The sequence below is a fragment of the Hemitrygon akajei genome, chromosome 22 (genome assembly GCF_048418815.1).
Source record: "Hemitrygon akajei chromosome 22, sHemAka1.3, whole genome shotgun sequence".
Lineage (NCBI taxonomy): Eukaryota > Metazoa > Chordata > Chondrichthyes > Myliobatiformes > Dasyatidae > Hemitrygon > Hemitrygon akajei.
This window is the reverse complement of record NC_133145.1, coordinates 41,932,571-41,955,438: the sequence shown is the minus strand read 5'-3', so window position 1 is coordinate 41,955,438 and position 22,868 is coordinate 41,932,571. Positions and strand designations below refer to the sequence as shown.

Here is a 22,868-nt window from a genome sequence, read left to right as displayed (position 1 = left end):
TTTATTCCTTTTTAAAGGTAAAATAATCTAGCATTATTCTTACTTCAAGAATATAGATGACTTTCCTTTCTTTTTAGGATTTTTCCTTCAAAAAAGAAATTCAAACTCAATACAGTAGAACCTGAGAATGAAGATGCTGATGTCAAAGCAGAGAGGGCAAGGGTTCGAGAGGCTTTAAATTGTCAGAGCTGCGAGGAGGTAATGAGCTCTATGTTTCCGTGAGATAACACTATGGCTTTGTTTTAAATGCTCAAACTCCAATATCTGTTTGCGAATTTTGAAAATTGGATATTGATGTTTAGAATATCCTCTGATTGTTTTGATGTATTTGCTGGAAAATTGTTGAGATTGTCAACCAGGTTTGATTTCCACTTTGGTCACAACTGTAGTTCTGAACACACATTGCTCTACTTTTGATAAGAATATGTTGTGTCAAGTTTTTAAATGTATTTGCAAACTGCAGAATTAAAGATGGTGGGCATGCCTGTAACACATTTAAATGCCTTTGTCACATGTAGTTCCATTCATCACTTAAAGTGCAGTTATTTTGCCGTGATCAATGTGTCTCTGGACTAACATCTGTAAATATTGCAAGAACTGTTATTAAAACTCTCACTATTGTGGTGCCGACAATCGTTCCTTTGCAAATGTAAAATTGTAGAATAATTAAAAACTGAAGATTTATTTAATACTGGCTGGAAGAGCCAGCATTTGACCTAGAAGAAGTTTCATTCAGTTATTACATTGACAAGTGAACAAGTTGATGGGTATCTTCAGTTGAGAGATGAGTAATCTCCCCTCCTGCAAAAATTCTCCAGAAACCCACTTTCACCAACCCAAGTTGAACCAAGTTCTTACCATTAATAACTATTGATCTTATCATTTATATATGTGTATTTCTTAAAGATTATGCATTGCCTTCGTTTTGTAACTTCCCACCATCCAACAATCCTTTGTTGACCTTTGTTTTCCCCACTTAGGCCTTTTTTTTGTTTCAACATTCTTCAGTCTCATTCACACCTTAATTTTCTAGATTTTGTGATTTTTCTCCTTATTCCCATCCACCCTTGAGTCTTGCCCCTCCTGAGGACATACTTCTCTGACCAAAATCTTACTCACCAGTTACTGTGTTCATTAAATTTTGGTACCACTATTGTAGTCTGCTTTATTACATTATTTTAAAGTATTGTTTATTATACTAGAAACATTCTATAAATTAATTTTCTTGATTTGAAAGAAAAAAGATGAAGAAAATGCTTTTTGTTACATACAATATGAAAATTTGATGAAAAGAAGCTTTATAACATAATTTTAGAAATGGATGATGGTTTACCCCCCATCTTTAGATAGGAATATAAGTGGCAAGGGTATGTATTTGCAAGTATAAACAGGACATTTCATTTAAGAGAACTAAAAATTCTTCTCCCTTTAATTTCGTAGAAACCAGCAATTGTGATCAGTAATATGCGTAAAGTTTACACAGGAAAGCTACAGGCGTGCAAATGGTTTTCAAAGAAAAAAAGTAAAAATACAGTGGCAATCAAAAATGTCTCGTTATGTGTAAGGAAAGGTAAATATACTTTATTGAACATGGAATAAACAGTCAAATATAGATCACATGAAGCAACGAATAACAACTAAAATCAAATCGGATGAAGGGCATATTGCAGAGCAGTTTTGATTTCTTATGTTTTCCTTCCTCTTCCACTCCCCCACCCCAAACACTGTCACCTAATATGGTTATTATTTAATTGCCAGTTGAACGCTCATTTGCTTACAGCAATAGTTTAATTGTTGAATGAAAAATGCAGTGTATATTTTTCCCATCTACAGTATATTGGCTTGAAGGTACATGAAGATTACTCAACACATTCTATCAAACTGTGGGAGCTGCAGATAATATATACAAAGTTTTTTTGGCATATTTTTCCAGAATACTCAAACTTCATACAAATTTAAATGTACTGCAGCAAAATGAATGAAAGGCTCTCTTCTAATCTTTTATTTCTTTGCAGGTGAAGTTCTGGGATTACTGGGCCCAAATGGTGCTGGGAAAAGCACTACACTTTCTGTATTAACAGGAGATTTAGAACCATCTGCTGGTCAGGTACGTGTGGAATTCCAAAGTAAAGTAATTAAAATGTGGGGTGGGGCTACAATCATGCAATTTCTTTTGTGTCTTTGGTCCCCCAAAATAAAATTGATCGGCATTGAAGCGAGGATGCTATTTTTGAAGCACAACTCAGTGGGCAATAAATTACAAGACTGGGAATCAGCATTGTTTGCCTCCAAAGGCTTATAAGGCAGATTTTCTGTTGCTCTGAAATTGTTGCCCACCTGCTGCAGACCATTTTGTTCGGGCTGGGTGCTAGCATAAGGGCTGTCTTAGCATTCAGAGCACAGCTTTGAAACAAAACGATGGGAGGACCAAGAAAAGGAAAGTCTTGAATTTATACTATATTGAATATTTCCCTTTCTCAGTAATACTTTGTCCACGGGTGGCCAACTCTTCAAATGTGTCTTCCATTAACCCATTATGACAAATTGTCTTCAGTTGTCCAGAGCAATCTTTTACAGTATTTTTATTCAGAAGAAAAAACAAGATTTACAGAGTGCAACACATACATCTCAACATAAAGTGTGTACATTCATATATTGTAATAAAATTGATCAACATGTTATAGCACATCACATAAAGGTATACCACTCCATAATCAAAAATTTAAAGGTAGGTCATACATCATAAAAGAAATTTTGTATATATAAAAAGTCAACCCCCTACCAACTACCAAAGAAAAAAGCTGATGGATGATAATGGATAATTAGAAAAAAAAAACATATTTGCTTAAGAAGAGAAGATAGAAATATACATAAAAGTCTGTGCACTGTTAAGCTTTATAAATTGGAAAAGTAATTTAGGAAAGGTCCCTAGATATCATAAAAAGATTGTTTTGAATTTAAGACTGAGCAGCGGATCTTCTCTAAATTTAAATAAGACATAATATCACGTAGCCATTGAAGATGTGTAGGAGGAGTATACTCCTTCCATTTAAGCAAGATTGCTCTCCTTGCTAAAAGAGAGGTTAAAAACTAAAACCTGTAGGCTAGGAGTATTTAAAGTTATATCTTCATTTGCAATAATACCAAACAAGGCGGTAAGGGGATTTGGGTCAAATTGGACCCTAAAAATTTGTGAGAAGGTATGGAATACTTCCTGCCAAAACTTTTCAATTTTAGGACAAAACCAAAACATATATGAATTAAAGAGGCATCAGCAGAGTTGCATTTATTACAAAGTGGAGAAAAGTTCAGATAAAAACTGGACAGCTTCTGTTTAGAGATGTAAGCTCTATGAACCACTTTAAATTGTAGAAGAGAATGACGAGCACAGAAAGATGATTTATTAACCTGTTTAAGAATTTTATTACAGCTTTCATCAGAAATCTGACAATTTTGGTCATCCTCCCAAGCTTTTTTTATTTTATCTAAAAAGTCTTGTCTAGAATCAATCAACAAGTTATAGATACCAGTAATAGAGCCATTAACAAAAGGTTTTAAATTTAAAAGATCATCCAGTAACTTTTTATCAGGACCTATAGGAAAAGTAGTTAATTGGGAACGTAAGAAATCTCTAATTTGAAGGTATCTGTAAAAGTGTGTTTTTAACAGTGCAAATTTAGTTGACAATTGGTCAAATGAAGCAAAAGACCTTGAGATAAACAGATCCCAAAAACACTTAATACTTAGTTCATCCTAATCCTTAAAGACTTGGTCAGTCATGGAAGGGATAAAAAAAAATTAAGGAGAATGAGAGATGATAATTAAAAATTCGCTAAACCAAAAAATTTTCTAAATTGAGACCAGATCCTAAAACTTAGCTTAACAATTATATTATCTGTTGTTTTATTTGCTGAAAAAGAAGACTCATTTGACTCTTCTTCAGATGATACCTATATGAATGCTTTTTTCAGTAATATCAACATTCCTACATTGTCTGCTGATAGCCTAATACAGTTAGATCAGCTTATTTTCAATGAAGAAGTGGCTGAGGCTATACGTGCTTTACATTCTGTTAAGATCCCAGGACCTGATGGCTTTCCTGGGGAGTTTTATAAAACTTTCACTATGTTAGTTACACCTTATTTATCCTCTTGTTTTATCAGAGTCCTTTAAATCAGGTAAACGCCCTCAATATTTTTATGAAGCTTTTATTTCTCTTATTTAAAAAAAAATCCAGCTGAATGTTCTTCATACAGACCAATTTCTTTATTAAATGTTGATGCAAAAAATTTTATCAAAAATCTTAGCTCGAAGACTTGAAAATATTTTACCATCTATTATATCACATGACCAGACAGGATTTAATAAAAACCATTACTCACATTTTAATATACGTCGGTTATTGAATGTGATATATTCACCATCCAAATATGCAGAAAAAGCCTTCGATAGGATTGAGTGGAATTATCTTTTTAAGACCTTAGAAAAGTTTAATTTTGGGCCTAATTTTATTCGTTGGGTTAAATTAATTTACTTGTCTCCTACTGCTCAGGTTATTACTAACTCTCAAATTTTTAAGCCCTTTAAATTACAGCGGGGAACTAGACAAGGTTGCCCTCTTAGTCCTTTACTTTTTGCTTTAGCTATAGAACCCTTAGCGATAGCATTTCGAGAATCTAAGGACATTTCTGGTATACTAAGGGAAGTTCTGGTATAAAATTTCTTTATACGCTGATGATATTTTACTTTTTATCTCTAACACTGAAACTTCTTTACCTTTGGTTCTTTCTTTAATTTCCCAGTTTAGTTATTTTTCAAGATATAAGCTGAACTTACATAAAAGTGAGCTATTTCCTTTAAATGACCTAAAGTCATCAAATGTCAAATTTCCGTTCCAAGTTGACTGTGGTGTCAATTTACATATCTAGGTGTAACAATTACTAAAAATTTCAAGAATTTATTTAAAGAAAACTTAAACCCTTTATTGAATTATGTGAAAAAGACGCTTTCTAAATGGTCTCCTCTTTCTTTATCCCTAATTGGCCGAATTAACTCGATTAAAATGAAGATTCTTCCTAAATTTTAATATCTTTTTCAGGCATTACCTAGTTTTATTCCTAAGACCTACTTTGATTCTTTAGATTCAATTTTAACATCTTATATTTGGAATAATAAACAAGCTCGTTTAAGTAAAGTTTATCTACAAAGAAATAAAGAGATGGGTGGATTAGCCCTACCCAATTTTAGGTTTTACTATTGGGCTGCCAATATAAGGAATATTACTTTTTGGTCCTATTATATTTATCGTAAAGATTACCCATCATGGGTCTCCTTAGAAGTTAATTCTGTAAAAAATTCCTCTATTGTCCAGAGCAATCAAACTGAGCTTCAAGATAAGCAATCAGGTCAGCTATATTTTCTGATGTGTAATCACCTAGGACTTCAAGCAATCCACAACAAATTATCCTCTATTGCTATCGCTACCCAATCTTTTCTCATTCCCATCTCCATGCCTCCCATCTCACTTTTCCTCTCCACTATCAAACAATAATCATAAGTATTTCAAAAGTGATCAGTGCCCAAATAACATAACCCATTAGTAGAATTGTAAGCGAGTTACACTTCAGAGCAGAAATAATTTTTAAATGGTTGTTTTGTAGGTATTGATGGGAGATTATTCAGCTGAAGGTTTTCAGAGAGAAAGCTGTGCAGAGAATATTGGCTATTGTGCACAGGTGAACCCACTCTGGCCCAAGATCACTGTTCAAGAACACATGGAGATATATGCTGCTATCAAAGGACTTAGTAAAGAAGATGCAGCAAGTGCTATTAAACGGTAAGAAAACATCAGAAATTCAAAGTAAACACGACTATTTCCAAAAATTAATCACCTATAATCAAGTCTCTTGATGGGCTGAATGGCCTAATTCTGTTCCTATGTCTTGTGTCTTACAATAGATTTTCAAAAGCGTTTTGCTACACAGATTATGTGAAGTACAAGTAAAGCTTCAGTGGAAATGTAACCTATATACAAATGTATTTCATTTTAGAGTTGCTGTTCAACATTGAAATTGAGATTTTTTTGATTTTTTTTTGTTTGCAGCATTATGAACGCACTTGATATGAAAGAGTATTTACAGAAACCAACAAAGCAAGTCTCCACTGGAATAAAGAGAAAAGTATGAACTGATGATTTGAATGTGGCCAATTTTAGTTAATGAATTGTATGTAGTACAGTGATATTGTACAGTAATCAAGACAACTGGGCCCAGAAAATTATCCATTCAAATCTTCAATAAGGTGACAACTTTTAAGGTTTATGATCCCAATGTGCTCTATCAGTGAGCCCTCTCTCCTCCTGTGCTTTAATCATTTTGTGTTTCTATGTTACCCATTTGTGGTCTGGTCTACCACGGGGTACTTTCTACTCTTACCAATTTACTGCCATTCCCATTTCAGTTATTCTTGTAGGATTTTAGTTATGGAGTCAAACATGATAGAAACAGAATCTTTGGCCATCCTAGTCCATGCCCTTCTACACTTCACATTCCCATCAATTTTACCATTCACCCAATACAGGTGACAGTTTACAGTAATGTAACTAGTTAACGTAATAAATTGAATGTCTTAGTGATATGCAAGGAAAATGGAGCACCGAGAGGAAATTAATATCATTGTTTCTCTTGTTTTGAAGTTATGTTTTGCACTATGCATGCTGGGAAATCCTCAGATTGTATTAATGGATGAACCATCGACAGGTATGGATCCGAAAGCTAAGCAGTTCATGTGGTAAGTAGCATAATTATTTAATTTCAAAAATGATATAGTGCACGCAGTTGGAAATTAACACTGACTACGTTTGGCTGGATCATTCATCAGGCAGATCACCAGTTGCATGAATAACTGTTAGTGCTGGCCTTTACCTCAAGACAGCTGACCAAAACAGCTCTCAGCAACTGTTCAGTTCCTGTTCTCCCACCAGCTGGGAAATCATAGCCCCCGCATGATGGCTGAGAGCTTAATCTCCTGGCCACTGTCAGCAATCTGCCTCCCCCTTCAATAGTCAAGTCTCCACCTGTTTTCTGTTTTGCATTTGGGTCATTTAATGATGAGGGACAACTGAGTGAAATGGAGAGGAAGGAGGAATAACACACACAAGAAAGTCTGCAGATACTGGAAATCCAAAGGAAAACACACAAAACGCTGGAGAAACTCAGCAGATCAGGCAGCATCTATGGGGAGAAAAGTAAATAGTCAACATTTTGGGCCGAGACCCTTCATCAAGACTGAGAGAAAGGGGCAGAAATGCCAGAATAAAAAGGTAGGGGGAGGGGAAAGAGGCTAGCTGGAAGGTGATAGCCAAAGCAGGTGGGTTGGAAAGGTCAGAGGCTGGAGAAAAAAGAACCTGATAGGAGAGAAGAGTGGACCATAGGAGAAAGTGAGGGAGGAGGGGACCCTTGGGGAGGTAATAGGCAGCTGAGGGGAAAGTGAAAGGTCAGAGTGAGGGATAGAGGAAGGGAAGGGGAATTGTTCACTGCAAGGAGAAATTGCTTTTCATGCCATCAGATTGAAGTGTACCCAGATGGAAAGCTATGTGTTGCTCCTCCACCCTGAGGGTGGACTCATCTTGGCACAAGAGGAGGCCATGGATCAACACGTTAATATGGGAATGGGGATCAGAATTAAAATGTTTGGTCACTGAAAGACCTGCCTGTGGCAGATGGAGTGGAGGCGCTCAAAGAAGTGGTCCCTCGGTTTATGACAGGTCTCACCAATGTAGAGGAGGCTGCATTGAGAGCACCAGACGCAGTTGTTAAACCCAGCAGATTCACAGATGAAGTGTTGCCTGACCTGGGAGGACTGGTTGGGTTGAGGCCCTGAATGGAGGTATATGGGCAGATGTAATACTTAGGCTGTTTGTAGGGATAAGTGTCTGGAGGGAGATTAGTGGGGAGGAATGAATGAACAAGGGAATCACAGAGGGAGCAATCCCTGCTGAAATTGACGGGGTGTGGAAATAAGTAGAGATGTTTAGTGGTAGGATCCCTTTGGAGATGGCGGAAGTTGCAGACAATAATCTGTAGGATGTGGAGGCTGATGGGGTTGTAGGTAAGGACAAGAGGGACTCATCACTATTATGACAGCAGGACGATGGGGTGAGCACAGATGTATGGGAAATGGAGTAGAGGGAGGGAAACACCGTTCTTTAAAGGAGGAGGACATCTCTGATGTTCTGAAATGGAAAACCGTGTCCTGGGAACAGGTGTAGCGGTGGTGAAGAAACTGAAAAAAAGGAATAGCATTTTTGCAGGAGATAGGGTGGGAGGATACACAGTTGAGATAACCATGAAAATGAGTAGGTTTACAAAATGTATCAGTTAACAATTTGTCTCCAATGATGGAGACTGGGAGATTAAGAAAGGCGAGGGAGGTGTCAGAGATGGACCGTGAATTTAAGGGCACTGTTGTGGAAGTTAGAGGCAAAGTTGATAAAATTGACGAGCTCAGCAGGGGTGCATGAAGTTGTGCCATTGCCATCGTCAATGTAGCAGAGGAAGAGTTGAGTATAACTGGGGAAGGCTTTGAACATCGACTGGGAAGGAATCTCAGAAGGGATGGTGGGAGAGGGGCATTGGGGAAGGAACATTAATTTTTAGTCTCATAATGGGGTGGGATTTTATGTTTATTTCTAAATATAAAATTCCTTTCAGGTGATTGACATGGAAAAGCTGTGTCTGCTTTTGGGATAGAGTTGGATTTAAAGCCACTCCCCACCCCACAAAAGGGACAGCCAGAGGACCAAGTGTAGTACATTAGTGCAAGCAGTTGACCGAGTCAGCCCGATATGCAAACTCCCTGCTGACATAGGGTCCATCACAGGGCCAGCATTCCAAACTCCAGTCAGGCTTTTCAGTAAACAAGGAGTGAGTGGTATATTTAAAGATCTTTATCTGTAAGACATGCAGACCATTAAACATTCATATGTACATTATTTAATATTACTGAATCATTTGCCACTGCCTTTGAAATTATGAATGCAGCTGGATTTCCCTTAATTTGTGGGAGAAAAGTGGATTCCTAAGAGGATCTGTTATAATTTTTGTACCTACAAATTTTTGTAATCTTTTAGGTCTGTTAAATTTGTCCACCCTAGTGTATGTTTTTCTCTTCCTCTTTTATAAAACTCAAATTTGCCATGGCATCATTTGCAAATGCAGGAATTGTTCATTTTAAAAGTTGTTTTCTAATACTATAAATAGAGAGTGCAAGTTTATAGATAACATTAACATTCAGTGAATTAGAATGTTCTGCATAGGCATTCAGTAATGCCATTTTGTCTTCTTTGATGGTTGAATTCTTTAAAAAAAGTTTTTCTGGTTCTAGATTTTTTTTTTAAAAACTAAAATCTCAAGCTGACACAATTTCCAACTTGCACAATTGAATACTGATTTGTAAATTGGCTTAAACATGATGAATTTGTTTTCTCTAAATGTTTCAGGAAAGCAATTCGTGCTGCATTTAAGGACAGACAGCGTGGTGCCATCCTGACCACACACTATATGGAAGAGGCTGAAGCACTTTGTGATCGAGTTGCAATCATGGTGTCAGGACAGCTGAGGTATTTCTTTTGTGAAATAGTCTTGCTAGGACAAAAAAGAAATCGTTCATTCAGAAATATATTTAGAATCACCAGATGATTAATGATGTAAGTCATTTAATTTTTACTTTAATTTGCTTTTGGTATCATTCTGATTACAAAGTGCAGTATAAAATGGGTAAATGAACATTATGCAGTTATTTATGGCATATTTTGATAATATGGAGAGCTATTATTCAAGTAGAATTACAAGGTGAACTTAGAAAAACATATATAGTTTATTTATTTAATGATACAGCACAGAGTAGGCCCTTCTGACCTTTAGAGCCAGGCTGCCCCAGCAACCTCCAACAAACCCAATTAACTCTAACTTAATCACAGGGCAATTTACAATGACCAACTAACCCACCCAGCACTATTCAACTATTATTATTTCCAGGTTTTAACAATTGCTCATGTTCCACTAGTTGTCATAAATTTAAAAATCTCTCCATAAATTGGCCATGTTCCTTTCATTATTGTTTTTACAAGCACATTTTAATCTGTTAAAGTTTTGCCTTTTTTAAATTTGAATTTAATAAATGTTAAAACATGAACAGCAATAGTACAAGGTTATAAGAGTATGGTGTGGGCCCAGAACTCTGATGTTCAACATTTAAAGAAATTGATTACTGCATAAATTTGAATCTATGGTGTCAGTTAACAAGGTTACAATGGATTGAGAAAGTATTGGAATAGATATTATACTGCTTATTAACTGATTAGGAACAGTTTAAGATAAGTTTATAAGTAGCTGCAACTGCCTTACTTCTACTTGTTGCTAATTGTACTAAAACTGAATTTATACATAATTAGTGTTAATAGGGTTAAAAACATATACAGATGAACCTGCATTATGGCGGTTTGGGCAATAGAAATTCACTTTCATAGAATTCACAAACCATTACCAAAATATCTGGGATACAGAATAAAATTTTGCTCTTAGAAAATCTATTAGCTGGAGAAAATAGTAAATAAATAATTATTTTCTAACTTGCAAAAATTGATGTGTGTGCTGCTAATGGACTTTCATGTAACAGAAAATCATCTGATGATTCATGACAAATGAGAAAATCTGCAGATGTGTGTTTTGCCCTGATTCAGAAACAGCTTCTTCCCCTCTGCCATCTGATTTCTAAATGGTCATTACACACATGAACACTACCTCACCACTTTTATAATTTCCACTTTTTTTTGCACTACTTATTTTAACTATTTGATAGACATATTCTTACTGTAATTCAGCCTTCTTGTATATTTATCATGTATTTCATTGTACTGCTGCTACAAAGTTAACAAGTTTTACAGCTTATGCTGGTGATTAAATCTGATTCTGATTCTCACCTTGTAACATGGCAGTTGACTGTGCAACAATTGCTAATACAGAAAAACTTAGATTATTTTGGTTGTAAACAGGTGTATTGGTTCCATTCAGCATCTGAAGAGCAAATATGGTGGTGGATATACACTGGAAATGAAACTCAAAGATGAGACAATTGAATCACAACGAAAATCTGAGATTCATGATAAAATAATGCAAATTTTTCCCCATGCTTCTCAACAAGAAAGGTAAAGTTCTTAACAAATACTTAATTTGCCTTTCTCACCACACCCTGCTATTTTAATTTTAATGATACAATCAATTATTGCAGTATTGTTACATTTTAAATATGGTGTTGATTGAAAGCTGTGGAAACGAGATAAAATTTCAAAACAGCACTGCAATATGTTTGAATTGCACAAGCAGCAGATTGTTTTCATTTTTCATACTATTGCAAGGTAAACACTTAAGATCCAAAATAATCCATGTATATTAACTGAGTCTATCTGGCAATTTATTGGTGGTTAATGATGTTTATGGAATAAAGCATTAGAAGCCACATGGGGAGAAAAGAAAGATCCACTAGATAAAAAGCATGATGATGTTAAATTGCATTACATCTGCAGGCAGTGTGATAAATCTTGCAGAGTGGAAAGCGCATTGAACATAATTTTGTGAGAATGAAAATTTTATTCATGAAATGGAAAATATTCCTCTGTACAGAACTGTTTTGTATAATTCATTTTTTTATTCATTCTGAATTCTCACATTTCAGTTTTGTTGCAATGATGATGTACAAAGTTCCCAAAGATGATGTGAAATCTTTGTCAGAAGCATTTTCTCAACTTGAAGAAGGTAAAACTCATGATCTTATTTTTTGTGATGATGTAGTAATAATCACTATGAAATGAGTTTAAGAAATTGATCTATTGAATACAGATGAGTAATTTTACGTCAGATTACGGTTATGCTCAATACTACCTGAATCTATTTGTTCAAGATAGCCTAAAAGTTTGTCAGTGAGTTAGAAAAGATGGAAAGGAAATGTGGGAAATAAAGGTAGGGTGGAAGTGGAATTAGTATCAAAGAGAAGAGGGAGGAAAAGAAGTGTTAAGGTAAGATGAGGAAGGTAAGGTAATAAGAAACAGGAAAATAGGAGCAGAGGGAAGAGAGACTTAAAATGGTTATGTTGAACTTGGAGCAATTGAGAGATGCTAATTAGGACCTTTTACTTCAGCTAGGAGGACTAAGATCTTATAATCCAGGTTGGAAGAAAAGTAGTTTCTCGATTGGTGACTTGGGTCACTATCAGATTAATTCAGAACAAGATAGATTAAAACTTGTTTTTTTCCATTTGAAGTGATGGATTTATGCTGGAACAATTTATGGGAAAGATTTTGCATGGCATATTTGGACTTTCTGCATCTTTTAAAATGTTTTTTTTGCTAGATTCTTAAGTTGTTGTCGATACCTTTTTCTGAAGCTTCTGTGTATTTACTGGTAAGGGGCTAGTGAAAAGCAGTATAAAACAAAGAACAAATCTTGATGTTATTTTAGCTTTCCAGGAAATCACATTTGTTTAATAGCATTTTAAAATTAGATTAAGTACTTCATTATGTATAGAAATATTACTGCATATCCAGAAATAATGAATGTATCATTGCTTACAGCTAAACACACTTATGACATAGAAGAATACAGTTTCTCACAGTCAACACTGGAGCAGGTAAAGCTAATTTTCCAACATTTCTATAGAACCAGGGGCTACAAGATTATTTTTTCATTCCTATTTTCACAAATAAACAGAATAATTTTTTGTTACGTGATTTTTTTCTCCATCCATAATTCATAACTTTAGATGGGCAGAAATTACAGTGATGCATATCTCAAGTGTCAGTTGAATTTGTAGAATGTTATATATCTAATTCAGAAAATCCTTCCTTGTACGGCTTTAGGTTTTCATGCAGTTTGCTAAAGAACAAGAAAAAAATGAAGAGGATTATAAAGTTCTGAATACAAGTTTTCGATGGCAGCAACTTCAACAAAATGAATGTTAAAATAATTCATAGGTGTTCAACTGCCTTATGACAAGGAAACCTCAATATGTTATTCGGCTAATGTCTACGAAATCAGATTCTAATTGTTGAATCCATTAACATTTGGGAATAGAATACTGCATCAATTAAGGGAAATAGTGCATATTTGGTCCAAATGGTGCAAATACAAGAAGATTGCAAAAGAAAATATACTGCACCATTTTAAAAACTTTAAACCTGGAAGTGCTTTATTTATTTTCAATTAAATGTAATGAAGATCTAAATAACACGTTTATCTGTGCAATAATCAATCTGCATGTTTATTGTGCCAGAGATGTTCTCTAATATTATAAAATGGTATTTTCTAATATACAAGCCTTTGCTGTTTGTACCCCTCGCTGCAGCAATAATTCTCCACAAGGTGCATTGCATGAGGTTCTTTTTTTTCTCTCTCAGAATTACCATTGGCTGGTACTCCCATGTTTTCAAATCCAGATCAGGCAAAAATTAGGAATTTGTTTTTCAATTTTGCTCAAGCTAATGATGACATTTTCCTAACATGGCACACAGCTAACAAAAGTGCTAAGATCAGTTCATGTTTTAACTAAAAATATGTATATTATTTCCAGAGTAGTAGCATTGGTTACAAATAATATTGTAATTATTTATAATATTGTTTGTGTATATAATGCCTTTCAATAATTCTTGCTTCAATACACTTTCAAGGGTAAAAAAGAATGGATGTTGACCTGCATTATTACATATAATCTAGAGTTTTGTAGGTTGTTTGTACAATGTATTTTACAATGTATTTTTTCTACACCATATAACTGCAAAGCAAATCATTCAGACCAAATTTAAGTGTACTTTCAGAAATTTCAACTTTTTATTGTTTCTGCTTTATAGCTGATATGTGGAAACTTAACCTGTTCAACCAAAGGTGTCTGAAATAATCTTGCCTGGTAATGATTACTGCATTTATGAATTTTTACTGATCCTAATCTATGTAGCAGAATCCACTCTGCATTGCAGTATGTATATATAACAGTACAAAACTGTGTCATAGTGTTATGTGTTAGGATAGTAAGTTGAATAAGGGATTTTTAAAATTTTGTTTGATTTTTGTTAGTATGAGTAATGAAACGTTAGTTGATGCAGTTTACCAAAATTGTTGATACATAGTCCTGAACGACTTAAGCAACCATCCTGATATCAATTTTAAAACAAATGTAAATAATTGCTGCCATTTTACTAAGACCAAGCGCAAAGTTGAATAATATTTTTTAGCTTCTGCAATTGTATCTGAATTTGGAGTATTCAGCTATATTTTTATTTAAACTCATCCATTGAAGGCCACTAAGATTTTATGATCAACATACACACCCTTTTATATTAAGGTGTTTTATGCCTTTTGTAATTTGAAATTTTAAGTTCAAATAAGCAGTGTTCTGTGAAATCTTGGTTTTAATTTTATAATTAAATGTGCAGCTATTTGTTATAGCTGTTAGCAGACATGGAAATATAATAACATGAAAAAGCAAAATGTTTGAGCCTGAGTATATAAAGATGTTTCTGAACAGTGTAATTAAAGTTACTACTACTTCAAAACGGTGTGTACTGTAATTGTTAATTGTTTAAAAATTATATTGGTTGTATTCTTTGAATCTAATTTATTGAATGTTATATACTGTACCTTAAAATATTTTGAGTAATACCAGTTATATTATTTGACTGACTTGTTAAGTAGATTGAAAACATACACCTTAACCAGCAGCTGAATTTATCTTTTATTCACAACAAGGCCATTGTGCTATTTCTGCAGCTGCACACTTGTACCCTTCCCATCAGATAGTTTATTTCTCACCACTAATTTTTTCACAGAATATTATGTTGAATTTTATCATTGGAAAAGTTTTGATTTCATTGCAATACATAGATTTGTAAAAGTTATGAAAGGTCAGAGTTAGATCAGTTTATTCAATATCTCTGTGAATCTTTCCTTGGAACAGTGGACACCTGTGGTGAACTACATATACCTGTCTGGACTGCTCCTGTGGCTCCTCCCACAGACCCCTGCTGACTGCTCCTGTGGCTCCTCCCACAGACCCCTGTATAAAGGCGATTGAGGCCTGAGCCCGGCCTCATTCTCCAGGATGTAGTGTCGTTCATTCTTCCAGTCAATAAAAGCCGATATCTCGCTTCTTACGTCTCAGAGTGAGTTATTGATGGTGCATCAACACCTTTGTGAATAATTGTGATGTTTTCCCATTAGGTGCAGCAGAATAGACTTAATATTTTTGTCCTATTTTTCAAAGGAGTGAGTAGATAGTTGCACTCTAGTTGCTTTCACTTACTGATTGTAATTGTTCTCATTTGAAAATAAAGATGCTGCAAATTTGAAATAAAAACAAAATGCTGGAAGTATTCAGCAGGTCAGGAAACATCTATGGAAAGAGAGTTAAAATGTCAGGGTTAATATCAAAGGTACATTTAATGTCAGAGAAATTTATACAATGTACATCCTGAAATTTTTTTTCTTCAGAACCATTCATGAAAACAGGAGTGCCCCAAAGAATGAATGACAGTTAAATGTTAGAACCCCAAAGTCCCCCAGCTACCCCCCACGTGTAAGCAGCAGCAACACTTTCCCCTCCCCAACCAGCTAAAAAAAAACCATCAGCACCCCCTACTGAGCACTCCAAGGTACAGCAAAGGATCAATAAAGACACAGACTTGCAGAACCCCAAAGTCTACTCATTCACCCAGTAATTCGACATACCACAGTGTGTGTGTGTGTCTGTCTCTCTCTCCCCCTCTCCCCCTCCCTAATAAAGGAAAAAGAGGTATTTCCATTTCACAGTGAGAGCGCCAACATAAACAGCTCACTGATTTACAATGTTAAAAGTCCGTTGTGTCGCTTTAGCCGAGCTCTGTGCCCTAAGAACTCAGGTCTCTGGGCACGCAGCCAGAGATCTTCCGAATTCCACAACACACTGCAGAGGCACCAACCTCGAGTCCACTTGCCTCCAGAACCACGAAATTCTGAAAGTGAACTAATCTAGGCCATGTCCTTGGTATATCAAAAAACAGCCAGTCACTCAACTCATCAAATTTCCAGCACACTTTTAATTTCTACTTCAGTTTGGTAGCATGTTAGCTTTTCTGTTTTTTTTCCATCATGCTTCTGAAGGCATTATAATTGAGGTTAACAGTATGTGATCCTTATTTAATATAAATAACAGATTTGTTCAAAATTATTCAGATTTCAACTAATACAAACGAAGTACAGGTCTAGGAATAGCTAAACTTAAAATAGTTGGGCATTCTTAAAAGCAAATGTAAGAGGTTGTTTTAATATCTTCTTGCAAATATCTCCCACCTCTCATTCAAAGTCCTGAGTGTTTTTTCCAAATATAATAACCCTATCATGTTTAAATTGTCAATGTCTTTGTATACTTGGTACCACCATCTGCACCCTGGAGTAATTTTTCATTATAAGTAAGACGTTTTTCCCTATAAGAGCATTAAAATCCAAGACTAATATTTTTCCTGAAACTACATTCCTATGGTATACTAATCACATAGGAAGAATTGACCATTGAGACCACAACACACACACACAGTCACATCCAATGAGATGTCTTTCCTGTTACTTAAATTCATTGTGACTTTTTTGATAAGACATTTGGAGCTGAATTAGGCCTTTTGGCCCATTCCAGTCCACTGAAACACTCCTCATATTAATAATTTCAGTGAAGAAATTTCTTCTCATCTCAGTCCCAAATGGCCAATCCCTTAGCAACAACAGGTACTCGACCCAATCCAGCTAGAGGAAACATTATAATTATATGCATCATCAAACATCATGGCAATTTAGAATGTTTCAATGAGACCACGTCTTCGTCTTCTAGATCAGCAGACTCCATCTGTTTAATCTGCCCTCGGAGCGGAACACCTGGTGAACTTCTAACAATGCAAATATTACATTAGACCTTCACTCTCGCATCCACATCAAAAGCTAAACGTCTTTTGTAATTGTTGCTGTATCTGCATATTAATGCAGCATTGTGATTAGTGTCCGATCTCTGAACACCTTTCAATATAGAACGCCATTCTATATTTTCTCCCAAACTAGACGGTCTTTCATTTTAGTTAGTTAATACTGTATAACGTTTTCCAAGTACCATTACAAGTTGTTATTCCCCTTGAGGTTTCTCACACCTTAAATTGCCATCCAACATCATCCAAACTCACTACGGCCTAATTAATTCTTTGCACAACTGTGCCAAAACTTTAAAACCATTTGGATAGTAGATCTCCAAATGAAGAAGCCAGGATGTGCTGCTTCTTGGGAATGTGTCATTCGGCAGGCTTCAATAAGCGTGCTATTTAAATTCTACGGTCCGAGATTTCCATGTATTTATGATTTCACAAAGAAAAGTTTGTTTTTCAGTTTTTCGGCTGAAGTTACCCAGATGCGGGTTGATGAGTCTAGGTAGGCTGAAGTCCCTGGTTCAGTGTAGTGCTCTATGACTGAATAATGGTTTCGGGAACAAAACAAAAATCCCAACAAACTCTACCAAGGCCACTTGGTAGCTGACATTTTCCGCTTTCGCAATTCTGTATGCTGAATATCCCTGCTATTGAACTTTGAAACTATACAAAATATCCGTTCTTCATAATTGGATTTTTAAAATTAATTTTCTTCGAATTCATTTTCTTGGATTCATTGCTCTAAGAAGTTCCGTCTTCGATGTGACCGCTCTTGCAGCGTAGTGCACGCCGGGAGCAGTAGTCCGTAGTCAATCTGCGCTGTTCTAACACATACAAGTGGCACTACAGCTACCAGAATGGCCTGCGTGATCACACCGGCATTGGTCGATGCTGTACATCCCACAATGCTTTGCTGCTTGGATACGGTTCCCGAGAGTGGAGTGGCGGCAGCTGTGGTTGTGGGGTCAGTGACAGCGGTGCAGTTATTACAGGTAATGTACACTATCCTGATCACAAACGCTCACAGTGCTCAAGTCAGTTTACCCCATCCCCCCACCCTGAAAACAAGCCACATAGGTCGCTAACGAGTGAATTGACGCCAGGTGACGGAGGAGCCATGGACAACATTGACGGTTTGCCCCGTATTCCCCAACTCTGCTGTGCTGACAGGACGGCCACTGGCTCCCTGAAATTTCCCTGCACCCTGCAGGTCTTTAGAATCATTTGCACTTTGCAGGTCTTTAGTATCTGTGGTGGATTTCATTACCGTTCAATTGTTAGGTTTAATTTATTTTACTAAGGTACTGTGCATATTTTGCTGTTATTGTGTCTCACCTGCTTCTGACAAATAGACTTTCTACCAAGTTCGCATGAGCGTTAGACTCGCTGTGTTGATGAGTTCTTCCTTCGTTTCTCAACTAATGAAACTATCTGAACCATTCACTCTGTAAGGTGTTTAGAATGGCCGTGCTCTTTCATTTGTTGACCAGATATTACTTCACTCTTCCATCGTCTATTTGGGACTAATGACTTCCGACATATTTGGCGCCGGTAAGGCCGCTCTTATTAATACGTTCAACGGCGTAATCCATGAAACCTGACGGAGTTTAACCTATACAAATAGATCCTGTGTTTGTGAAGTATGTTAGAAATCGGAAACTTTATTGTGAATAGTTTTATTTGTGAGGAAGATGTTAGAGAACGTTAATTTTCTTCATGGTTTGTGTGATTTTTTGATGTCAGGCTGATTTCTTCCTTCAATGTCCATTTTCCAAAAAAAAATCCTCAAGTTTAACATTTGGAAAGGCTACAAGGCATCGACTCTGGTGCCCAAACAAACTGGGTTCCCTACTGACCGAATCGATTCCAATCCGAGCAAAGAAACTAGATTGCTAGGAACGTTGGACCCATATTTCCATCTAAAATACAATCTGAAGGTCATAGCGATTCTATAAAGAGCACTCTTTCATCCTCTTGTTCCCCATTATTACTGTGCTAACGGATTTCTTAAACTTGTAGGTATAATTTTAGTACAGTACATCAAAAGTATTAGATAATATAAGTATATCCAAAAGATATGTTCAAGATTTTCCAGGTGGGGCCTCACCAAGGCCCTGAACAATTCCAATAACTTTTTCATATTGTTTGCCTTCCTAATTACTTGCTGAACCAATTAACTTTAAGTGATTAATGCAGCCAAATTCTTATGGACACACATTTTCTTCAACCAACGTTTCTAAAATGGATGACCTCTCAGTTTTCCACATTATATTCCTTTTGCCATGTTTATCCCATTCACCAATGTCTTCATCCTGTAAAGGCTCTTTGCTTCCTAATCACAGCCTACACTGTGTTCCAGTTTTGTTTCATTAGCAAATTCAGACACCTTACATTTAATGGACCTTAACCAAATTATTGATGTAGATTGTGAAAGGCTGGTTCCTAGCCTTGAACCCTCCCATTGAAGGGACTCACACATATTAACATATTACACTTACCACATATTAACCAATGCTTAAACTACTTCACTTTTTTTCTCATAATCATAAACATGAGAAATTCTGTAGATGCTAGAAATCCAAAGCAACACATACAAATTGCTGGAGGAATTCAACAGGTCTATGGAAATGAGTATTTGGTAGCTAGTTTCAATGGCCTTAAACTATCCATGGGTGCTACATTGTTTGATGATGAAGTATCTTAACTGGTAATAGCAGAGATTCCCTTGTAAGTTTCCAAACCAAATCTCTTTGAGTGGCATCCTGCATTCTTAAAACAATAGTGCCTGTGTGATTACCGCACTGAGGTTACATGTAATTTGTTTTCTTTATTGTATTTTGAATTGACTAGTTGCTACCCCTCTTCTAAAACCCCCATATATGTTTACATTTTTGTAACCAATTTCTATATCTATGTTGAGAAGTTTTTTTTTAAAAAGGAAGAATTTGTACAGTGGTCATCTGTGATGTGACTCAGGGAGCCTCAATACTATAGTTAAGGTGAAAATCTGTGAAATATTAAATGGGATAAACATTGCAAAGAGGAAAGACTGAGGGATTTATCATTTTGAAAATGGGTAAATCATGAAACTGAGATTAGATAATTTGTTAAAAGTAGTCTACTTGGATTTTAGCAGAGCCATTGACAAGGTCTTGTAGCCTGGTGGATCAAAGAAAGAGTGACAATTTGGATCTAAAATTGATACAATGGCAGGAAATGGTTATGATTGACAGCAGTTTGTGTTTTTGGAAAGCTGGTGCTAGTAAAGTTCCACAAGGCTTGGTGTTTGCTTGTTTTTAAATGTATTATTTAATCCCAAATGTAGAAATATGATGAAGTTTGTAAATAATACGAAAATTGTTGTGTGGTTGATAGTGAACTGGAAAGACTTGGGTTACAGGAGGAGATATAGATGGTCACTTAAGCAGAATAAAACGGCAATAAAATTTTAATCCAGAGAACTGAGATAATGAATTTAATGAATTGCAATAAATGGAAGAATATTGAAAGTGGAGAAGAATAATGGAGAGTATAAGATGAGAATGCAAGAAATCAAAGCCTGAATGGATCATATGGCCTGTTTGAGCCTACTCTTCCTTTCATTCAAATCATAGCTGATCTTTCACCTCCACTCCATTTCCAGCACCATCTTTATTTTCTAGATCCACAGCCTCCCAGATAAGGGAAGTAAAATGCCATAGGTATTACTTTTCTTACTAGCCAAAGCATAGAATATGAGCGTGCAGGATGTTATGTTAGAACCATTTACCATACTAGGCAAGCCATGCCACTGCTTGCATTTTAGGAAAAATGTGACTGTCTTGAAGGGTGCAGAGAAGATCTACAAGGGTATTGCCAGAATTGGAACATTGTAGCTATGAGAAAATATGTTATTACCCAGAATTACTTTGTTTTCACAGTGGAGACTGAGGGAAAACGTATTTATAGGACCTCAGCTTCCTTGGATCAAAAATTAAGTGTAGAGTTCAGTTACTGTAATTGGCTGAGGGCTTGATGCAAAATGAGGAACAGTTCTTTCATGCTGAGGGGGGAAGGAATCTGGAATTCACTGCCTGAGAAGGTGATAGAGGCAGAAACACTTTTGGATTTAAACTGCAGTTGGATGTGTACTTCAAGAGCTGAGATCTGCAGAGCAGTGGACCCAGGTGGATTACACTGAATAGTATTTTTAACCAACACAGACAATAGATCTCTTCCTATGTAATAAATTTCCTGATGGGTACACCCAACAAACATTTGATAAAATTAGCAATCCATTGTGCTATGCATGATTCCTTGGAAGACATATAAATATTATTTCCTTATTTAGTATCAACTAATCTCACTCCGAGTCTGGCTTTCGTAAAGGTGGGCAATAACTTTTCATTCAGCAATGACATATTCAACGTCTTATTGTTACAATTTATTAACTAAAAGGGAATAATTACTTGAAGAAATGTATAAATAATCTGCTGCTCTACAGATTTGTGATTTTAGTATATTGTATCTTGTTGGTATTATACATCTTTTATTTTAAATTTGATTCTATACATTGAAAATTTGGCCAGGAACTACTGCTTAATGTGCTTTTTAAAAAATTAAATAATGCTTAATTAATCTGTAACACACTTCCACTACTAATATTTTCTGCAGTTGTAATATTTTAGATCAACTCAAAAGGTTATTTTCTTTGAGACTGGAGTAGTCAGATCTGGTACAATACTGGTTAATTTCTCAGCTATGTTGGTACCAATTTTTAAATTCTTTCCCAAAAGTGTTCTTAAAAGTTTATTATATTGGTAATATTTTGGAAGTTGCATTGAGTTTAACAGCTTTTTCCATGTTACATGCAGTGTAATTATACTTTTTTGAATGATTATTCTCTCTCCACTGCCCATCAAAAAAGACTAATATTGGATATCCAGCCTTTATGAAAGTCCAACAGTGATTCTTTAAAAAAATAACAGTCTACAAATTTGTACAGAACTGTACAAAAGTTACTGTCTACTTGCAGAATCATGAGGCAGGTTCTATAACACTGGCAGTTGAGACTTGTCTGATTATGAGTTTAATCATAAAGGAAGTGTTCTTGTGCACTTTTGCCATCATTAAATTGAATGTATAGCAAGTTGTTATTATTTTGCTCAGAGAATTTTTTTTTAATCCTCCAATGGTTTAAATTCATCTTGGGTACCTGTTGACGAAGAGTTTGCATTGGAGGGAAATAGTGGTAGTAATTGTAGGAGCCATGTATCTGTTTTTGTCTTTCTGTATTGTATTTTGTGTTGTGCGTTTATTATGGGCAATTTGTAACATAGTGGTGGAAGCAAATGAGTATACAGGTTTCCCCTGCTGTCCGAAAGTAGAGCGTTCCTACGAAACCTTTTGTAAGCCAAAATGGCTTAAAGTGAAGAAGCAATTACCATTAATTTATATGGGAAAAAATTTTGAGCGTTCCCAGACCCAAAAAATAACCTACCAAATCATACCAAAAAGCACATAAAACCTAAAATAACACTAACATATAGTAAAAGCAGAAATGATACAATGAATACACAACCTATATAAAGTAGAAATAATGTATGTACAGTGTAGTTTCACTTACCAGATCGTTTCACTTACCAGAATCGGGAAGATTTGGCCAAAAACCGATTGTAGAAAAAAAATCAGCACATACATGCACGCGCACACACCTGCCTGCGCAAGGCTTCACAGTCATGGTAGTCTTTCTCAGGGTAAACACAAGTTTAAAGCAGGTGCCTTTTTTCATAAAAGTGAAAATCCTCTTCGGATTTCTTTCAGTTAGCGAAAACAGGTAGGTCTTTCGTAAAAGCGAAGTGGCGTAAAGCCAACTTCCGTAAAGTAGGGGACAGCTGTAGTT

The 22,868-nt window shown here is 35.7% G+C and overlaps 2 protein-coding genes across 3 annotated transcripts in view; both read left to right on the top strand.

The window, feature by feature from the left end:
- The window catches only part of abca5 (ATP-binding cassette, sub-family A (ABC1), member 5), a 102,743-nt gene extending 87,548 nt beyond the window's left edge, over positions 1-15,195 (top strand). The window contains exons 28-38 of the mRNA XM_073026103.1: positions 78-198; positions 1,441-1,570; positions 2,016-2,107; positions 5,661-5,836; positions 6,104-6,179; positions 6,695-6,789; positions 9,500-9,619; positions 11,054-11,206; positions 11,734-11,813; positions 12,629-12,684; positions 12,914-15,195. Of these exons, the coding sequence (XP_072882204.1) occupies positions 78-198; positions 1,441-1,570; positions 2,016-2,107; positions 5,661-5,836; positions 6,104-6,179; positions 6,695-6,789; positions 9,500-9,619; positions 11,054-11,206; positions 11,734-11,813; positions 12,629-12,684; positions 12,914-13,015 (1,201 nt within the window). The 3' untranslated portion in view covers positions 13,016-15,195. The remainder of the gene's footprint in view (positions 1-77; positions 199-1,440; positions 1,571-2,015; positions 2,108-5,660; positions 5,837-6,103; positions 6,180-6,694; positions 6,790-9,499; positions 9,620-11,053; positions 11,207-11,733; positions 11,814-12,628; positions 12,685-12,913) is intronic.
- A 2,709-nt stretch (positions 15,196-17,904) lies between these two features.
- lrrc45 (leucine rich repeat containing 45) overlaps positions 17,905-22,868 on the top strand; it is a 71,038-nt gene continuing 66,074 nt past the window's right edge. Inside the window, exon 1 of one of the 2 annotated variants that reach the window (XM_073026101.1) lies at positions 17,905-17,979. The gene's annotated coding sequence lies outside the window, so the exon portion shown is untranslated. The remainder of the gene's footprint in view (positions 17,980-22,868) is intronic. The other variant, XM_073026102.1, reaches the window with a different exon arrangement.